General features: G+C 39.9%; 1 protein-coding gene across 1 annotated transcript in view; it reads left to right on the top strand.

The window, feature by feature from the left end:
* Positions 1 to 18,789, top strand: part of LOC119416251 (membrane-associated guanylate kinase, WW and PDZ domain-containing protein 2) — a 112,271-nt gene that overhangs the window by 80,623 nt on the left and 12,859 nt on the right. The window contains exons 7-11 of the mRNA XM_037683460.1: positions 3,961 to 4,018; positions 6,480 to 6,601; positions 7,095 to 7,277; positions 14,836 to 15,365; positions 17,097 to 17,265. Coding sequence (XP_037539388.1) covers positions 3,961 to 4,018; positions 6,480 to 6,601; positions 7,095 to 7,277; positions 14,836 to 15,365; positions 17,097 to 17,265 — 1,062 coding nt within the window. The remainder of the gene's footprint in view (positions 1 to 3,960; positions 4,019 to 6,479; positions 6,602 to 7,094; positions 7,278 to 14,835; positions 15,366 to 17,096; positions 17,266 to 18,789) is intronic.

The raw sequence follows: 18,789 nt of genomic DNA, 5'->3' as shown, positions 1-18,789 counted from the left end.
GTCTTTTTGTCTATCTAGGTGTCTGTCTGTCTGTCTTTTTGTCTATCTAGGTGTCTGTCTGTCCGTCTTTTTGTCTATCTAGGTGTCTGTCTGTTTGTCTATCTAGGTGTCTGTCTGTTTGTCTATCTAGGTGTCTGTCTGTCTATCTAGGTGTCTGTTCGTCTTTTTGTCTATCTAGGTGTCTGTCTGTTTGTCTATCTAGGTCTGTCTGTCTGAAAGAATCACATGTACACTCAAATGAACACAAACAGGCGTCTTTAGTTCTTTATATTTCTACACATTGATGATAAACACTGTTCAGTCTCTAATACACACTCAGTATATTTACTCTTCTGAATGCTTAAAACACATATTGTGTGTGTGTGTGCATGCATGCGCATGCATATGTGTGTGTGTGTGTGTGTGCGTTTCAGTGGCAGGAAACAGAGACAAGACACAGCCCTCAGCTCAGGCAAAAAAAAAAAGACTTTCACTGGTGGTTTCCATGGAAACTGTCTCCCTTTCACATTAAGAGGGAGGGCAAAGCGACTAGCAGAGTTAGGCCAACATTTAAAGTGGCTCGCTGACTGGGCGGGGGAAATTTAAGGTGGTTTGAGGAAGTGAGAATCTGTCCGTCTTCTCCGCAGCAGGGATAAGAAGGGTCATAGGAGGTAATCACCGCGCTGAGCCGACGATAATGCCGCCTGGAGATAATTGAGGTGTGCACGCCTTTCACCCTGGGCTGCACAGTCAGCGCGCTCAGCTGCCAAGATACACACATGGATTATTGATATCAAGATTACAGATCTGTCCATAATTACATTAAAGCATGAGGGGTATTACTGTAATATCACTGTCAGGCAGAGCAAATGACTGTAAGAATAATGGGGCGGAGGATTTGTGTGTCGGCGTTTTGGTTTATCACACGCTGCGTTTAATCCCACTTCGAAGAAATGTTTTCTTTTAGATTGCTTTGAAATGAAGTCTGGTTTTTAATAATTTCCTAGAACATTTCTAAGAAGCATCCAGGGATTAGCAACTAATTGTCCTAAACATGAGAAATAATAGTAAGGAAGCTAAGAATAACTTTTAGATCTGATTATTGAGCATATGGATTAAATGCAACCAAACAAATAAAAATGTATAAATAAACACAAGCTTTTCTGTCTTTGCCTTTTATTATTACTAAATTACATATTTAAAACCAGACACCTTTAATATCCAGTACACTTATTACTTTCTACAGATCATAGTTTTTGAGTAACTAAATGTTAAAATGCTCAAATAGGACACGTTTCTTTTAAAACAAGCCATTTAAACCAAAGATTTTAAACTTGCTTTAGTTCAATATTTGTGTGTTTTTGACTGAGATCTGTGTTTGTGTGACCCCACTGTTGAAAATTAACTTGTACATCACACAAATTAGTGTTCAAATGACAACGAAGCTCAAACGTTTCACCTTTTTTTTTTAAAGGATTTTAGCTTCACATTTCTCAGTTTTTAGACACTTTTCTTAAATACAAAACTTATAGCTTATAAGCTATAAGCTTATACAAAGCTTACCTGTCTAAATAAAGGTTGAATGAATGAATGAATGAATTTAATGAAATGAGTCTGAATGGGAATGACCATTCAGCAGTTGAGGAAGTTGAGGAACCAACAGCACTTTGGTTGGCCTTGTTGCTGTTTTAAGTGCTATATAAATAAATTGGTATGGTATGGTATGGTATTTCTTTCTGCATCAAAACAATTCAAATAAAATGTTCATTGTTAATTTTCCAGTGCGAAGCTTGAAATGTGGACTTGTGGTCAGTGTAGTCAGGAGGAATGTTGTTGTGTCTTCCCCCCCCCCTTCAAGGCTGTGTGCATCTGTGTGTGCTTTTGTGTAATTGTGTTTCCTTAATAAGCTGAGGGTCAAACTGAGTCCTTGATGACTCACTGTTGGTCTTTTTCAGCCTGTATGACACATCAGATTTGTCCACCCACATTCTATATTTTTAATAAACTTTTAAAGACAGATTCAGATAGCTGCATGAGGAAAGTAACGTGAAGGAATGATGATTATAAACAATACATGCTTTTTTTTTTAAGTGGGCAGGCAGACTAGGTGCTAAAACAAACATCTAAACATAACCAGAGAAATTGCATTTCCTGCAAAAATGCAGTGTGGATGCTTTTTGTAGAAGAACTTGCTGAAAAACATCTGAAATTAGCAACAAAAAAAAGCATGCTGAAATGTAGCTGAAATGGAAGAACAAGCCTACATTAGCAGAAGAAAACAGAAAAAAAACAGTATTAACTGGATTAGGTTTAAATAAGCAGAAATGAGCACAAAATTATGAAATCAGCTCAAAAAAAGCTGAAATTAGCAACAACAACAAAAAGTAGCTGAAAAGGCAGACATAAGCTTAACCTATCAGAAGGAAGTGGAAAGCTCTGAAAAGAGTTCAAAGAATGTAAAATTAGCTGAAAAGGCTAAAATTAGCATAAAAACAGCTAAATAGTAGCTGAAATAGTAGAAAAAGCTGAAATTAGCAGAGAAAATTGAAAGGAGCATTACAAGCTGAAATGAGCAGAAATACGTTAATTAGTCTGAAATAGCAGAAATTACCAAGAAAAACTTGAATTTATCTGAAAACAGATGAAATTAGCTAAACTAATGTTAAAAAAAGAAGCTCAAAAGATAGAACAAGCTTAAATTAGCAGAAGAAAGCAGAAAGAACACGTTTGCCCAATTAGGCTGAAAGAAGCAGAACTGAGCACAATAAAGGATGAATGAATGAAAGAAAAAATGTTCAGGAAAAAAGCTGAAATTAGCAACAAAAAAACTGCTGAAAAGTAGCTAAAAAGCTGAAAGAAGCTTAAATTACCAGAAACAAATGGAGGAGCACATTTTTGCTGAATTAGGCTGAACAAAGTTTAAATGAGTGCAAAAAATGTGGAATTAGTTGAAAAACTTAAAATTAGCATTAAAAACAGCTAAATTGTAGTTAGAATAGCAGAAAAAGCTTAAACTTGCAGAAAAAAGCCCATAGAAGCATAACAAGCTGAAATTAACAGAAGCAGCACAAAAATCTTGTAGTCAGCAGAACGAATTTCAAAGGATCACAAAACAGCTGAAAAAAAATTGCTGAAAGTAGAAGATTTTTTTTTTTTATTTGCCCAAGGAAGCTGAAAGAAGCTGAACTCGAACAAAATGTGAAAGGAGCAGTAAAAGGTTGTAAACAGATCTAAAGATGTGAAGGAGGTAAAATGAGCTCAATTCATTTTTATGAGGAAAAAAATGGCAGAAAAGGCTCAAATTTTCAAAAAGCTAAAGTTGAATCAATACCAAAAGTCACGGCACCCTTCTGAACGAGCTGAACGTTTTGATATATGATTTGTTGAAATAGCACAAAAATTATGAAACGAGAAAAATGCTGAAAAACGTACAGAACAAAAATGGATGACAATAGTGTGAACGCTTCGTGAGCGTTCACTCAGTAAACTTCAAGCAGGGAGCTCATTTGTACACTTTGTGTTTAAAAATGTGAATTAAACGTGCGTGGCTGAGTTCAGAACTTGACCCGCATCCTTTACAGTTAGAGGAATTTATTTTTATTTTTTAAAGGAATGGATGATGTAAAGAGATGTAGGCGAGGGGGAGATGATTATCAGATTATCATGAAAGCCATTCAATGTGAAAATAAGTGTGTGTGTAGAAGAAGAAAACAGGAAGTAGTAAGATGGAGGTGTTTAGCCTTGAAGGATTTGTGTGAAAAGAGGACAAAGGAAGAAAGGAAAGGCAGGATGTTCTTTTCCTCCTCTTTTCTTTGAATTGACTCTTTGTTGTGATTTGTGTCTCAGTGAAGACTGTCCATTAAGTGTCTCTTGGGGACGGTCCACTGCGGCTGTGAGCCCTGGGATTCATGTTGTCTTATTTTCTTCTTCTGCTCCCAGCTGACTCCATTTCTTTCTGTCTGTGCACTTTCTCTCCCTCAGAGCTGCCGTATGGCTGGGAGAAGATAGACGACCCCATCTACGGCAGCTACTACGTAGAGTAAGTTTCCTCGTTCACATCTGAAGCCGAGCAGTCGACTCGCGGCCACGTGGTTGCGGGACGTTCTTTTCGCACACACTGTTCATAGTCCACAAGACACATGGCGCAGAGCTCCTGGGAAACCCCTCCTGCTCCAGTGCACGCCACGCCCGCAGTGAAAACTGTTGGTGCTCGTCTCCTGGTGCTCCACATGATCGTCCAGCCACTGTAGAGCTGGTGTGCAGTGCTAGCACGGGTTTCTTCTCGCTGGCGCCTCAGCTCCGTCCCTGCATTCACCGTTCGGCTTTTACAATTCTGTCATGAAGAGAGCGTTGTGTGCACGCACAACAGTAGTTGATGCAAAATGACAGTACAGTATGCTGATGCATGCTCAAGTACAGTACAGTACAGTACAGTAGTTCCTTGTTTATCATGGGGGTTACGTTCCGGAACACCCCCCTCCCCCACACACACAAGAAGGGAAAAACTGCAAAGTAGGAATGATATATTTACAGTATTTTAGTATTTTTATATATATTAAGGCTTTATAAACCCTTCCCATACTCTTGCAATGTTCTGAACTCTTAAACCTACATCATTTTAACAACATACGTACAGTACAGCAAACAAAACCACACAATGGTCCCGATCGAGTCCAAATCTGGATGAAAAAAGTCCCGGTGAGCGCCAGAGAAAACACCGGACCTCCAAGCAACACCTCCCCGCTCGAGAGGCCTCATGTCCTCGCAAGCACCACTCAGATTAGAGCTGTCATTTCTAACCCGAAACCCAGCCCGGACGACCCGGATTAGGGCCGGGCCAGGCCAGGCCGTTATCATGTGATTAATGGGCGGGCCGGGCTGGTCTCGGGCTTTTAATTAGGTCAGGATCAGCCGCGATCCAGTTATATGATAACATGGCCTGCCATACATCCACCATCTGCACGCGGCTGTTTCACCGCCAGCTGACCGGCCTTGAAAGAGATAAAAAGTTCAGTTAAGCTTCAGATGGGACTGTACTGCCAGGAAGTGATCCATCGCCCAAATGGACGTTCATTCAGCCGCTGCACTCAGCGGACACGTACGGCCGACGACCCAAACAGGTGAATCCCAAAGCAGACGTGTGTCAGAGCTGTTCGCGTGTCTCAGTAATGCAGAAGAATGCATAAGAAACGGGTTTTAAATGCTTTTTTATGGCCACGAAAGTACTAACACCTCTCAGCTCCGAATCTTCTACTGCTTTTATTCAGCTGCGCGTCCCCGACCGTTAATAACTAATTAAGGGGGTGTTCGGACTTGTAATTACTGTTAATTTGTCGGGTTGGGTGGGGTTCGGAAATTATGACTGCGGGCAGATTTTTTGGGTTCGAATGCAGCTCTTAACTCAAATTGACCAATGAGGTTCCAAGTCTGGTTCTGGTCAAGTTCACAATCGATTCCGTACGGCTCTCTGTATCCACTGAGCTCCGAAGTCACTTTGAAAAACGACCAAACTTTTCAAATCAGATCAAAACTTTCCCTCCATTTCAGCAGAAAGCAATGGCTGGAGAGGCACTGTTGGGGCTTCTGGGAAATGTAGTCATTTTGAGTGGTGATACAGTGCAGGCGTATTGAGAGAAAACTACAAAATGGCTGTGCCTGTTCCAAGTATTTTTTTCGTTAACTTTTTACTGTACAGTATCCCGTACTGTCCGAATTGCATGAGTAATATTAAAGTTGACAATCATGTTATGTACAATTTTTTTTTCTCATTTAGAATTTTACTTTGAGAAGCCGTGAAAGAGCGAGTCCGCAAAAGTCGAACCGCGAAGTATCGAGGGAGTACTGTATTGCTGTCTGAGCGCTTTTCCACATAAACAAACAGACCCACAAACCTCTGACCAATCACAAAATACTTTGCTCGAACCCCGTGAGAAAAGGTTAGTCCCAGGTCCGGTGTTGAAAAGGAGCGTGCGAAGCTACGGTGAGAACAAACGATGTGATTTTCTCCTCATCGAGTGCCTAATTCTCCGCTCTGGATGCAGAATAAAAGACCTTCACACACTGCTGTAAGGTGTTTAACAACCCTGTGAGAATGAGAAATAAATCTAATACTAGCGTTTGTCTTTGTAGACATTACAGGCATTTTTGTGTTTAACTAAAACAGAATAAAACATACATTTGTAAGTATTATTACACAGTCATTGAAAAGAGTAATTACACTCTCTTTCAGCTGACTATAATGTTAAAATAGTATCAAAATGCTTTATTTTTCTTATGCAGTTTTAAAACTAATGAGCTTTTTTTTGTTGTACCAATAAATCTTTTTAAAATTTAAAGCCTGTTCGGTGAAGCTGAATTTTATTTGGCTGAATTGAACGTAATGCGTTCATTTAGTTTACTGCTGACTAAATGTTTAACTCAGAGTTGTGCTGCACTGTATCGTATTTTTCGTTGGTTTTATTTCGGCTCGTGTAATTTGTAACGACGCGCTGTTTTCTCAGTCACATCAATCGAAGGACTCAGTTTGAGAATCCAGTTCTGGAAGCCAAGAGGCGCCTGGAGCAGCAGAGACAGATGCAGAGCCAGGGACTGTCTGCTCTACCTTTACCCACAATCTACAGAGGTACGCTCTTTACACACCGATGGAGTTAGAAGAAATATGAAAAATGACACAACGCAGGAAAGCATAGCCCGCTGTTTGGAGCCATAATTTTCCTGTGTGCTAAAAAAAAGGTTAATTTTGGATTTTCTGTTGGGGGTTTTGTTTTGTTTTCCTGGTTCATCTCATGTGGTGGGCAGTTTTATGAGATCAGATGGGGCAGATGTCACATTTTACTTTATAGGGTTGGATGGAAATCACTGGGAGTGCAGACTATAAAGAACAGGCTCAGCCTAAGGCCTCCAGTGTGATAATCCAGGCATGATGAGAAAACGAACCGGGCACATTATGCTCTGCTTTGTCTGAGTGACGCATCCTACCAGTCACTTTATCAAGAGAACGTGAAACCCATCATTTCCAGCTTCCGTTTCCAGCAGGAATTGTGTGACAAAGCAAATGTTCAAGGTTTTCTACAGAAGTAGATGTGAAATATAACGACAACCTGCTCTAAATGCAGAAAAGCCGTTGTTTACGAGGGACCCGACCCAGCTGAAGGGCACCTTCCTGTCAACGGCCCTGCAGAAGAGCAACATGGGATTTGGCTTCACCATTATTGGAGGCGATGAGCCCGACGAGTTCCTGCAAGTGAAGAGTGTTATCCCAGATGGGCCGGCTGCTCAGGACGGGAAAATGGACACAGGTAATTATCTGTACCAGTCATACACTGACGACCAGTTCAGAAATAAACTGCAGCTCAAACAAGTGGCAGCTTCCTGCTTGGAGTGCTTTAACCCTTGGAAGACCTTGTAGGGGGATTTTTATTATATTATATTTTTATTTATTTATTTTGGGGCAGTTAATAAACATTATTTTTTCTGACAAAGCCTAAAAATCCCTTAATTTTTTTATTTATATCATGTCAGCATTTTTTTTAAATGCTCTTGGAACGTCGCAGGAAGTTTACTACACTCTCGTGTTCCAGGGAACATCCATTAAAAATTAATTTTTCGATCCCATATTTGTTCATAAAATAATGTATTCCTCTCAGTAATGTTTTTTTTTGTTTTTTTTATATCTATTTCTGTACAGTAGTCCCTCGCTACTTGGCGGTTCGTTTATTGCGGGTTCTTTATATCGCGGATTTTCAAAATAAGATTGGACATGACACAACTGGCTGATAGATGAGCCATGGGTCATTTATTTAAAATAAATCATTTTAAATGATTTTGCATCATGTGTGAAGCCCACAAGTGCAGCGGGAAGCTCCCTCCTGCAGCTGATCAGCTGATCTCCTCTGCCACGCATGCATTTCTCCTGCTGCAGCTTTGTGAAGGGCCCTTTGCTGTCCAGATGCACCGATCAACTTTTGTCTTCCAACTTAAAATTCAAAGCATGGGACATCGTAAAAATCACCATAATCACAAAATATAAAAGTGTTAAAAGTTATGTTTGATTGTTTTAGAACTTCTATGTTCCGTTGTTGAAGTGTAATTGATCAAGAAGTACATTTCTGCTCCCTGCTGCAGAGCTGTGTGACAGCCTTTGATGCCCTGCTGCACTTCTCTTCTCTACAATTTAAATTTAAATACTGTAACATTTAAATAAACAATCCATGCTGTCTGGATTGTTTATTTAAATGTTACAGTATTTAAATTTAAATTGTTTATTTAAGGATGGAGATTGGGAGTAACAGGTGATGAGTGTGATTGCAGCCTGGCACATGTCAGGACAAAGTTTACTGAACTTGAACTGAACTTGAACTTGGACTACTGTATCCATACTTCACAGTTTTTCACTTGGGTGGGCGTGGTTCCTAACATCCGCGACAAACGATGGACTACTGTACTCTTAATTTTTATATTAGCTCTCTGGTGGTCTGCTTTTAAGTTTAAGAGTCTGTAAAAAAACATTGAGCCATATCCTAGAAGCCGAGTCTTCTATCGGCCAGACGTCGCTGCAGAGCCCCACCCCTCGTCTCGTCCAACAAAACTGTTTTAGTTTGGATGTAAAGAGTAAAAACAAACACACACACTTGCAAGTTACACATGTAATGTTTAGTATTAAAAAAAATATGTTTGCAGGCTGCAGAATTTGTTCTACGGTTCAGAACGGCTGACAGCAGTTGACTCCTGCTGGTTTCCCCCAAATCAGGATGTAAACAGTGGATGCACATGGCTGCAGCCACTGGGAGCATATCTTAATATCCTGGTCAGGAAAAGCAAAACATGAAGCCGAAACTGGCGTCTTGCACAAGAAGGGATTTATAAAACATAAAATAATCAGATAGATTCAGAGGGGCCCGGTGGGCTGGAGGGTAACTATGGACTGGATTCATTTTTTAATTACAAAAATCTTTTTGGGCATACTAATATGAGAAATGCTTTGTTTATTTATTTGTTTGTTTGTTGGTTTACTTATTTATTAAGTTATTTAATTTGTTTGTTTGTTTACTTACTTATTTAATTTCTTTCTTTCTTTATTTTCCTGAAAAATGCCATAAAATAGATATTTATTTTTTTTAAAAACTAAAGTGGGTTTTTTTTGTCTTCTTTTACAAAAGATCTACTTAATGAGTAAAAAAAAATTAATAAAAGTCATTTCAGTTAGATTTTTTCATTTCAGGCTGAGATGGCTCTTAAATACTCGTTTTTTTGTGGGAAAATGTAAATTAAAAAAATGTATATTATTTAAGCAGTTAATTAAGGATTTTCCCTGTGGTCACAAAGTTACCTGGACTTCCAGGGGTTAATGTGTTCAGAGAAATGCTTCAGTGGGTTCATTGTTATTCTGACGCTTCATTTCTAGCTTTAGAAGTCCAAATAAAATGACATTATCTTGACACAGTTTCAGTCTCACTGAAGACGATTTCATTTGCCTGTATTAACGTGAGGTAAATTTGGTGCCGTGTTGTCAGAACGTTTCTTGGCTGATCCAAAGGGCTTTTGTTTTAGCTGGCAGAGCTTCAAAATCACCCCGCCACCTTCACAAACTTTAATTCTCTGCCTTATTTTTCAGTCACCAAGTGATAACGTGAATAGAAAAGAAACGGTTTTCCCCACTCGAATCAAGTATTAAACTGTCAGCTGTAAATTATGAAGGAAGGAAGAAACTGGAAGATTCTGTTCGACAAGGGGGGTTTAAAGTGACAGTTCAGACCTTTTCGAACGGGGTTCTGTGAAAAGATTTCGAACCAGTGATAAACTTCTCGTCACAGATTGAACGACCTCAGTTTGGAGAGTTGGTTTAATTCTGAGCAGCTTGCTGAGTTAACAGCTTCTTCAAACCAGCCCAGAAGAGACTGCACAGGTTTAAAATCAGTCCGATCTTTGTGGAGTTGACAGAAGTCCACTTAAATCTTGGCTCGTTTAAGTCCAGTTCGTCGGTCTAATTAAATGCTATTTGTGACCCAATCCGGCAAAATAAGACACAATGAGGAGTTTCTTGATATTTAATAGTTTTTTTTTATTCATATTTCCCATCTCAAAAGCTTGAAAATGGTAATTTCTTAATATTTGGCGGTTTATCACCTGGCCTGGCAACAAGTTGGCTTTGGTAACGAGCGTACCGGTTTAGAAAATTCTATTCTTATTGGTCTAAAATGATGTCTTTGGGAATTCTTGCATATTTTCGAAAAAGGTGGATCTTGAATTGGGAAGATAATTTGCTATTTTAGTTAATGGGATCACTCGTTAGGCACTCTTTTTTTTTTTTTAAACTCAAATCTCAGTTGCAGCAAAAATCTAAAGTGTCACTTATTTTGCTCTCTCAGATGTTTGTGTCACACAGCTTGATCAAGTTTGGGTTTATATGTGGCAAAACAGTTTCTGAAATCTTCTGGTGAGGTTTTAATGCACAGACATTTATTTTTAGCCGTTATAAATCCTGTTGGGACAAATATAAGTTGTCAAACAAACAACCTTCCCTTGAAACACTTACAATTTGTTTTTTATTTTTTGTAGCCAAACCTGGAAGTTCGCCTGTCGCTGCTTCTCGTTAGACCCAGTACCTTTCCCCTCCGGCCTCTTAGCTTTTTATTCACTAAGGTTTTCTTAAATATTTCACAAACAAGTCTTAAGTGCAGTTGATAAAAATGTTACCTCTTATGTTAAATTGCATCTCTGCTGTCAACAAAATTACGTTGATAACTTAAAAATAGTCTAAAAAAGTCGAAGTTAGAAGTGGAGGTCTCTGTATTCCTAGAATTATTCATGGTGCTCCACATTTGTGCCTCCACACCCTCGTGTGTTTCCGAACTCAAACATTTTAGCTTTTCCTTCCACATTTAGAGATGTGGGATGAAACATTAGGTTTAATTAACCCTCCTGCTGCCCTGATCCACGAGGCCTGAACAGAGGCCTCAGAAACTGATATTGTCTAGTTCCTCTAAACTTGGTTGTTTAAATGTAAAAAGAAATTGAAGCTTCGTCCTTTTCAAATAATCCACAGACGGATTCAAAGGATGCATGTCTTCCAAAAGCACAAGGAGCAGAAAAGCTCAAAGCTCATTAAAACCTCAACCTGTAAAAGTAAAGCAACAGAACAGAAAACACCTGAGGACAGCTTTCATTCAACAGAAATGATACATTTTAGTCAAAGTAACTGGAAATCTTTAGTTGCTTTAATATCTCGTATATTTGCTTGAATACAGAAAAATCAGCTTATTTTGGCAGATTTAAATGACCCAAAAGTAGCATTTTTAAGAAAAGACAAACATGAGGTAACATGCAAACCTCATTTCTTAAAGTGTAATCATTCCTTTTCACAATTGAACAGTCAGGTTCAGTGGAACCAATCGACACATCTAAGTTAAATAAATCTAACATTTCATTCCTACTTTAAAGAGAATTAAGGACGGAGTCCAATTTTATTGGCCAAAAAAAACCCGCCTACTTCATTAGGAGGTCTATTTTTGCTCTCAGAGCTGTGCTGCAGGTGCAGAATCCAGTGCACCCTCAGAAATAAAACGTACAACGTTGCACCTGTTTTATAAAATTATCCACTTGGGCTTTGAGTCAAATAGTTGAGTTAAAACAGCATCAGATTTAGCCAAGAGGAGCGGCGCTATCTTCTAATCCGGAGATCTTAGAATCTACAGATGTATCAGATTATTAAACCAAACTCTTGTTTTCTGCAGTTTCCTTTAGTTGGACGTCAAATCTTCATCTGCTGTTGAACTTTCCATGTAGAGAGTTTGGATTAAGTTCACAGAAAACACATTTACCGTACTTTTCACGGATAAGTTGCACCGTTTTGGACAAATTTGCATGCCCTACAACTTATACGGCAAAGCAACTTATTTACATTGTTTTGCCCCATATTTATAACCCAACGTGGCTGAGATCTGACGATTTCATTCATTCTGACATGGAAAATATTGAACACTAACATTTTCAGCCGCTAGAGGGTCCTCGACCAATATGGCAAGCCAAGTGTCTCATTAATAGGTAAAAGTGGCTATTAATGAGATACTTGTCTTGCCATACCAAGCTACCTTATTCTCGTTCTGGAACTCCTGGAGCAAATGTCAAAAATCTGCTACATTTCGCTGCACCGCCCAGGTGAAATGCAGCAGATTTGACCGTTAAAGTGCATTTATTAAGGAAAAGTTCAACTGAAACACACCTTTACTATAATGTCGATCAAACAAATAATTGTTTTTTTAAGTGTTAATCTTGTTAAATTCTTGCTAAAGTCCTCCCGTGTACGCTCCCACGCCCGCCATTTGGCAGCCAATCGATTTTTGGCCCACTGGCCCACATTTCCGGGTGGTCAGCGGTGACTCATAACAAACGCAACACGTCAGCTATGATGCATAATAGAAGCAGTTTATATGGTGAAGCGACATATTTATGTTTTTTCCCACTTTATTAGACACATTTGGACTGATGCGACTTATACGGCAGAGCGACGTGTACGGCGGAAAATATGGTAATTTAGGAGAACCTGCAAACTGGAACCTAAACATCTCATCCAGAGCACATTTCTGAGCTGGGAGTCTTTCTCCTGCTACTCTCTGGTTTTCTCTGACAGTTTCTCTTTTTTCTGCTCTCTTATCTCTCTCTCTGTTTTATCTCCATCACTTTTCTCCAGCTCCAACTTTGTTATGCTTCTTTATCAACCCATGGTATCTGACACCTCTCCTCTGTTCTCAGCCTCAGTATGTTTTTGTTCGTTATCTTTTTTCCCTCTCCGTTTTTTTCGTCCTTCGCTCCTCCCAGTCCTGGTCTGTCGAGCCTTCACTTTCTGCTCTCTGTTCTGATTTCTTTCCCACCAATTTGCTCGTCTCCACTCTGTGACATCGCCGCTCACACACACACGCTCCCCGACTGAGATTAGCTGGCCTATTTGAGCCGTGCAGCGGCGCTCTCAGGGATTTTGTATGATGGTGGATTTGACATGTATGGTGCACGTCTCGGTGTGCACGCACACACACTCATGGGCGTGTGCGCGTGTCGGCACTTGTTACAGACAGCGCCTCCAGAAGTGTGAAATAAAGTATTTGAGGCAGCTGCATTCGTCATGGACCTGTGGCCTTAAAGGTGAAAGTTATAAGTTTTCACACGTTTAGACTGCAGCAGAGGATCCAGTATCACATTAAAGAAGAAGCCTTATTGTATATTTTTTTTTTTGTATATTATGCAGTGAAGACGACATTTACTGGAGTAGATAAGTGTGGACGCTTGATCAAACACAGGACCATTAAAACTCGGTGCAGCCAGTGTTCTTTGGAGGATTTAAAATCATGTACTGTCTTGTATGCCAAAGTTTTAAACAAAGGCTTTGTATGATCTGTTAGCCCTCAGAGCTTGTGTTATAAAGGACTCTTAGCTACTAACACACCGAATTTTAGCTCAGTATTTCTAAAATTAACCAAGTTATTGCCATTTTTAAGTTAGCTAAAGTTGGTTGGTTGTGGTTGCCATCTTGAATCAGGTTGACTTCAAAAGTTCATCAGCTGTAGCTGTTTCATTGTAATCTGTCCAGTGGTTCATGAATCAGAATCAGAATGCGTTTTATTCTCATTGCACAGTTAAGTACAGCAAGATTACGTTGATTATCATGAGATATTTTGCTAACAGACAGACATGGGCAAAAAACTCATCTCCTGTTTTTTTTTTGTTGTTCTTTTTTGGTGACATGCTCCGTTTAGCATGAGTCAAAACTTAAATCAGACATGAATTTAAAGAAGCATTTAGATATTTTAAGGTTTTGTGATTAAAGGGTTCGAATTAGGCCTGTCACGATAACAAATTTTGCCGGGCGATTAATTGTCTCAGAAATTATTGCGATAAACGATAATATTGTTTGAAATTTGACAATAATTAGTAATTATTGTCAAATTTAAGAAGAAATGTTGGCTAATTTGTGTGTAGTACCTTTTTTACCACTGATGGCAGTATAAGACTGTTTGAACCGAAGGATGGATAGTGAGGGAGCGAGCAGCGTGTTTCTTTAAGAAAAAATGAGAGTGAGGCCCCTTGACGTGACATGGGCTGTCTCTCCTTCCTGTTTTTCGATTCTCAAAATGGTGGACGCTTGGTGTGGTTTGAGCTCTTTAGCATAACATTTTTCACACAAAGCTTTTAATAAAAAAATCAATAAACAAGTTTTCAGCTTCTTTTTGCAGAGAAGAACAACTTTTTACACGAAGGCACGGGTTTCAACCGTGAATTTTGGAGCCTCAACAAGACGGAGGGTTTTTTCCCGAGGTCGGCCTGTTAGCTTAGCTCGTAGCTTAGCTTCTCAGCTTAGCTGCTTTTAACGATACAAAAATGTGATTTTGGACGGTTAAAACAGATTTTAAAGAGTGAAGAGAAAGGGAGGGGTCAGTGAAGAGCACCAGAGTTGTCATCCAGTGACTTCAGTAAAAAGAGAGAGACACGAAGAAACAATAAAGCCGATAAATGAAAATGAGGTCGATAATTTTCATTTATCATGCGATTAATTGATTTATTGTTTAGTGCCACAGGACTAGTCCGAATGCCACTTTTCAGCAGCAGATCATTGTCACATTCACCCAGACGTTGACTGTACCCCCTCCCCCTGTGGTTGTAGATCGCTGTCAGTGGTGATCAGACGATCGTGCTTCCTCTGTTTTGCTGCATCTTGTTGTGAAACCACTGAGAGTTACGGACTGCGACAAGTTGTATTTTTGGAGCGCAGCAGGTTCTGCTGAACCACTGACACCAGATCGTGTGATGTGTGAGACATGAAATGGTCCCAAGTGTGACTAAAGCTGCTCGTATCTCCTCTTCCAGGGGACGTTATTGTCTACATTAACGATATCTGCGTGCTCGGCACCACGCACGCAGACGTTGTGAAGCTGTTCCAGTCCGTGCCCATTGGTCAGAGCGTGACCCTTGTGCTCTGTCGAGGATATCCTCTGCCCTTCGACCCCGAGGACCCGAGTGCTGCAGCGAGTTCTTCTCTTACGCCCATCGGTCTGGAGCACCGTCCGCTGGTCGTGAACGGGCGCGGCAGCTACGACCCGTACCTGGAGTATCTGTCGTTGAGCTCTCAGCTTCCCCCTCAAGCTCTGGCCCAGGCCGGGGTCTCTCATCCCGGAGACACACATCTGGACGGCTCGTCGCTGCCACCCACCACGCCCGGCTCGGCGTCGGCACTCACACCTCGAGACGATAACGTTTCTATGGCTTCTTCTGGGACTGGGGGTGTTGCCGGGGGAACAGCGTCAGGGGCGGATCTACTGACAGTCACCATGGTGAAAGGAGCAGAGGGATTCGGGTTCACAATTGCTGACAGCCCGACTGGTCAGCGAGTAAAGCAGGTGATGTCATCTCTTTTTATTTATATATATTTATTTTTATTTTTTTATTTTATTTTATTTTTTTCAAAATAAATGGCATGTAAGAGTTCATTCAACAGTTTGTGTGTCAGGAAGTTCACGAAGTCCCAGAGGTGACCTTAACTCTAGTTGAACTTGAGGCTGAAGACTTAAAGAACTTTACAACATCTTGATCATAAGGCCAGTATGTGTATTTCAAAAGTCAGCTCCAGTAACATTTTAAAATGAAGTTATTAATACTCCCTGACTCAGTGAGCATCTAAGTAACTACTGGTGTTCCCCGAGGCCATATATGTCTGACGAGCCTAACCCAGCAGGCCTGTGAAGATTTAAATTATGAGTAACTTCTACATTGTTAAGAGCAGAAGAAAGAGTTCATGGTGGCAGTAACTTAAACAATCAGAGCACTCATTCACTAAACACAACTGGGCCCAACTCTTCAAAACATGGCACTGGGAGGATGCTCTCCATCCATCCATTGTCTTTACCTGCTTCTCCTCTCCGGGTTGTGGGGAGCTGGTGCCTGTCTCCAGCAGTTACTGTGCGAGAGGCGGGGGACACCCTGGATGAGTCGCAGAGACACATGGAGACAAACGAGACCAACAACCATTAACACTCTCATTCATACGTCCAATGAACCTAACATGCGTGGTTTTGGTCTCTGGGAGGAAACCGGAGTATCCGGTGAAAGTCCACACTCACACAGGAAAAACATGCAAACTCCACCCAGAAAGACGCCATGCCAGGTGGCGATCCTGTGACCTCCTCACTGAGAGGCGACGGCTCTACTCTCAGTTTTAATTGTAGTGTTTTTTTGTTTTTTTTATCTTTGTTCAGTTTTAAAATTTTCCATTTAGGTCACTTTGCAAACATCTGTATATTGTGACCATGCCGACAGGTTAGCTCTGTAGAATAGAAGAAGGGTTGAAAATCATAAAATAACAAGCTGCAGCTTCACAGAGTACATCCTCACTTATCTTTTGTCTTTTCTTGGATAAATGCAGCCATCTTTTTGATGTTCCCACGGATTAAACTTCAACTTTTAGACCAGTTCTAGTCAGATTTTTAGTCTAGATGTTTATGGAGAGCTTAGATGTCGTCATACCTGAACTGCTCACAATAATTGTCATAATTCAAAATCATCAAATCAAATTCAAAATGAATCAAAATTAATATTTTACAGCTCTGCTGGACATTCCTGCAGTCAGCATGCCAACTGCACGCTCCCTCAAACCTTGCAACATCTGTAGCATTGTGCTGTGTGATAAAACTGCACATTTTAGCGTGGCCTTTTATTGTGGTCAGCCTAAGGCACACCTGTGCAATAATCATGCGGTCTGATCAGCATCTTGATATGTCACAGCTGTGAGGTGGATGGATCATCGCGGCAAAGGAAAAGTGCTCACTAACACAGATCTACATAAACTTGGGATTTATATTTGAGAGAAAAAGGTATTTTGTGTACGTAGAAAAAGTCTTAGATGTTTGAGTTCAGCTCATGAAAAATGGAAGCAAAAACAAAAGTGTTGCGTTTCTATTTTTGTTCAATGTAAATTCATTCATTCAACCTTTATTTATACAGGTTAGTCTTAGTAAAAGCACTGATAAGTAAATAAACGTGATCCTCTGGTTTCCCTCACTGGATGCGATGATACCCTTGTTTTCTGCAGAGTCAGTCAGAGGACTGATGGGGGTGTCTTGTTGTGTTTGAAGCTCTTAGATCCAGGCTCACAGGGGGCATCAGGGCTGATCGAAGGAGACCTGATCCTGGAGGTGAACCAGCAGCCGGTAGCTGCAGCGGGACATGGACGGGTGGTGGAGCTGCTCAAAGAGTGTCCTGTGGGAGCAGAGGCGACACTCCTCATACAAAGAGGAGGAACAGGTAAGATGTTGATTAGTTACCTGCTTGGTAGTTGGTTTGCAGTCATAGTTTAAACAAAAATTCATCCTTTTTAACTTATCTTGTTTTATTGGAGCAAATAAGCTCTCATCAGTAACTAGCAGGACATGCTAGCATCATTATTAAATAAAGACTGAAGCATTTTGTTATGTACTGTATGTATTTGCAGATATTTCACGATTCATTTCATGAATAAACTGCTATATTTAATGAATAACGTTTAAAAATGTAGTTCTACATTTCCTATAAAACTTTAAGCGGGATGGTTTATATCACTTTAATTTTAATTTTTCTGGATAGGAGTTGTAGAAATAATAATAATGCTACAGGTCCTGTCAACTCACAGTAGTTTGGTAGAAACAATAATTTGAGCAAATATCAGAATGGATCCAGTGCGAGAGGTTCTTCCTGCTAAATGTATTTTAAACGTTTATTTGCTAAAGCGTCGTTTTGTGGTTCAGCTGCAGCTTTGCAACAGAGTTCAGCTGAGTTAACCACCTCTGAGAAGACCAAATACATTTAGATGAAAATCTGTTTGAGAACTGCTTTTTATAATAAAAGTTGTTGTTGTTACTTTTGGAAACCTTTAAATCAGATTTTTCTCTTTTAGATGTAAAAAAAATAAAATAATTGGTTTTGTGCAAAAAGTGCTGAATTGCTCAAATAAAAAAAAATACTATTTAAAACTATTTAAAACAACTGGTAGCAGTACATAATATAGCCCTATAAATATAATATACATACTGAGTATATGACACTTACAGGGTACTTACCAGGTACATAATGGGTATATTCACGGTACTTATTGAGTACTTACAGGATATTTACATTGAACTTACAAGGTATGTAGTACCCTGTAAGAACTAGATACAAATATTTTTAGTACCAAGTACAGACCTGTTAAGTACCCTGTAAATACCAAGTACACTACAGGAAAATACCCTTATGGTATCAGGTACATATCCACTGGGTTATTATTCGTATTACTACCAACACATTAAATTATTTCAAACTTTTTCACAGTTTTTTTCAGTGCGTTTATAAGAATATTTAGTTTTAATGTTTTTCCTTCTTGCAGGAGAAACTGTTTAAATAAAGTGTTCTACAATAAAAAGAAGATAAAAACAACAAGTACTTTTATATGCAGCAGGTTGCAAACATGTCATGTTAGGGGTGTATGTTTAAAATGTGGGGGTGTTCAGTTTGAATCCCACCCACTGCGATGTCTCAAACAAACGCAGGTATTTCTCTGAAGTGTTTCAGGACGAGCTGCTGAGCAGGTAAGGCTGGCTGTTGTTTGTCTCTCCAAAACGCTCCGACCTCAAACTGCGTTTTTATCGTTTCTGCATACAAATCCATTCCGATCTAACCCTGCGGGTCAGGGATGCTTGGAACAAGACCAGAATACGAAGCAATCGGCTCTTTACTGTTCGGACAAAGTCACCTTTAAGATGTTCGGCACCGTGTGGACGTTCTACCGTCTCTTCAAGTGAAAGCAGGCGCTCA

This window comes from Nematolebias whitei, chromosome 10 (assembly GCF_014905685.2).
Source record: "Nematolebias whitei isolate Nwh7 chromosome 10, NemWhi1, whole genome shotgun sequence".
Lineage (NCBI taxonomy): Eukaryota > Metazoa > Chordata > Actinopteri > Cyprinodontiformes > Rivulidae > Nematolebias > Nematolebias whitei.
Note: the sequence above shows the minus strand (reverse complement) of the source record. Positions and strands in the feature narration are given on the sequence as shown.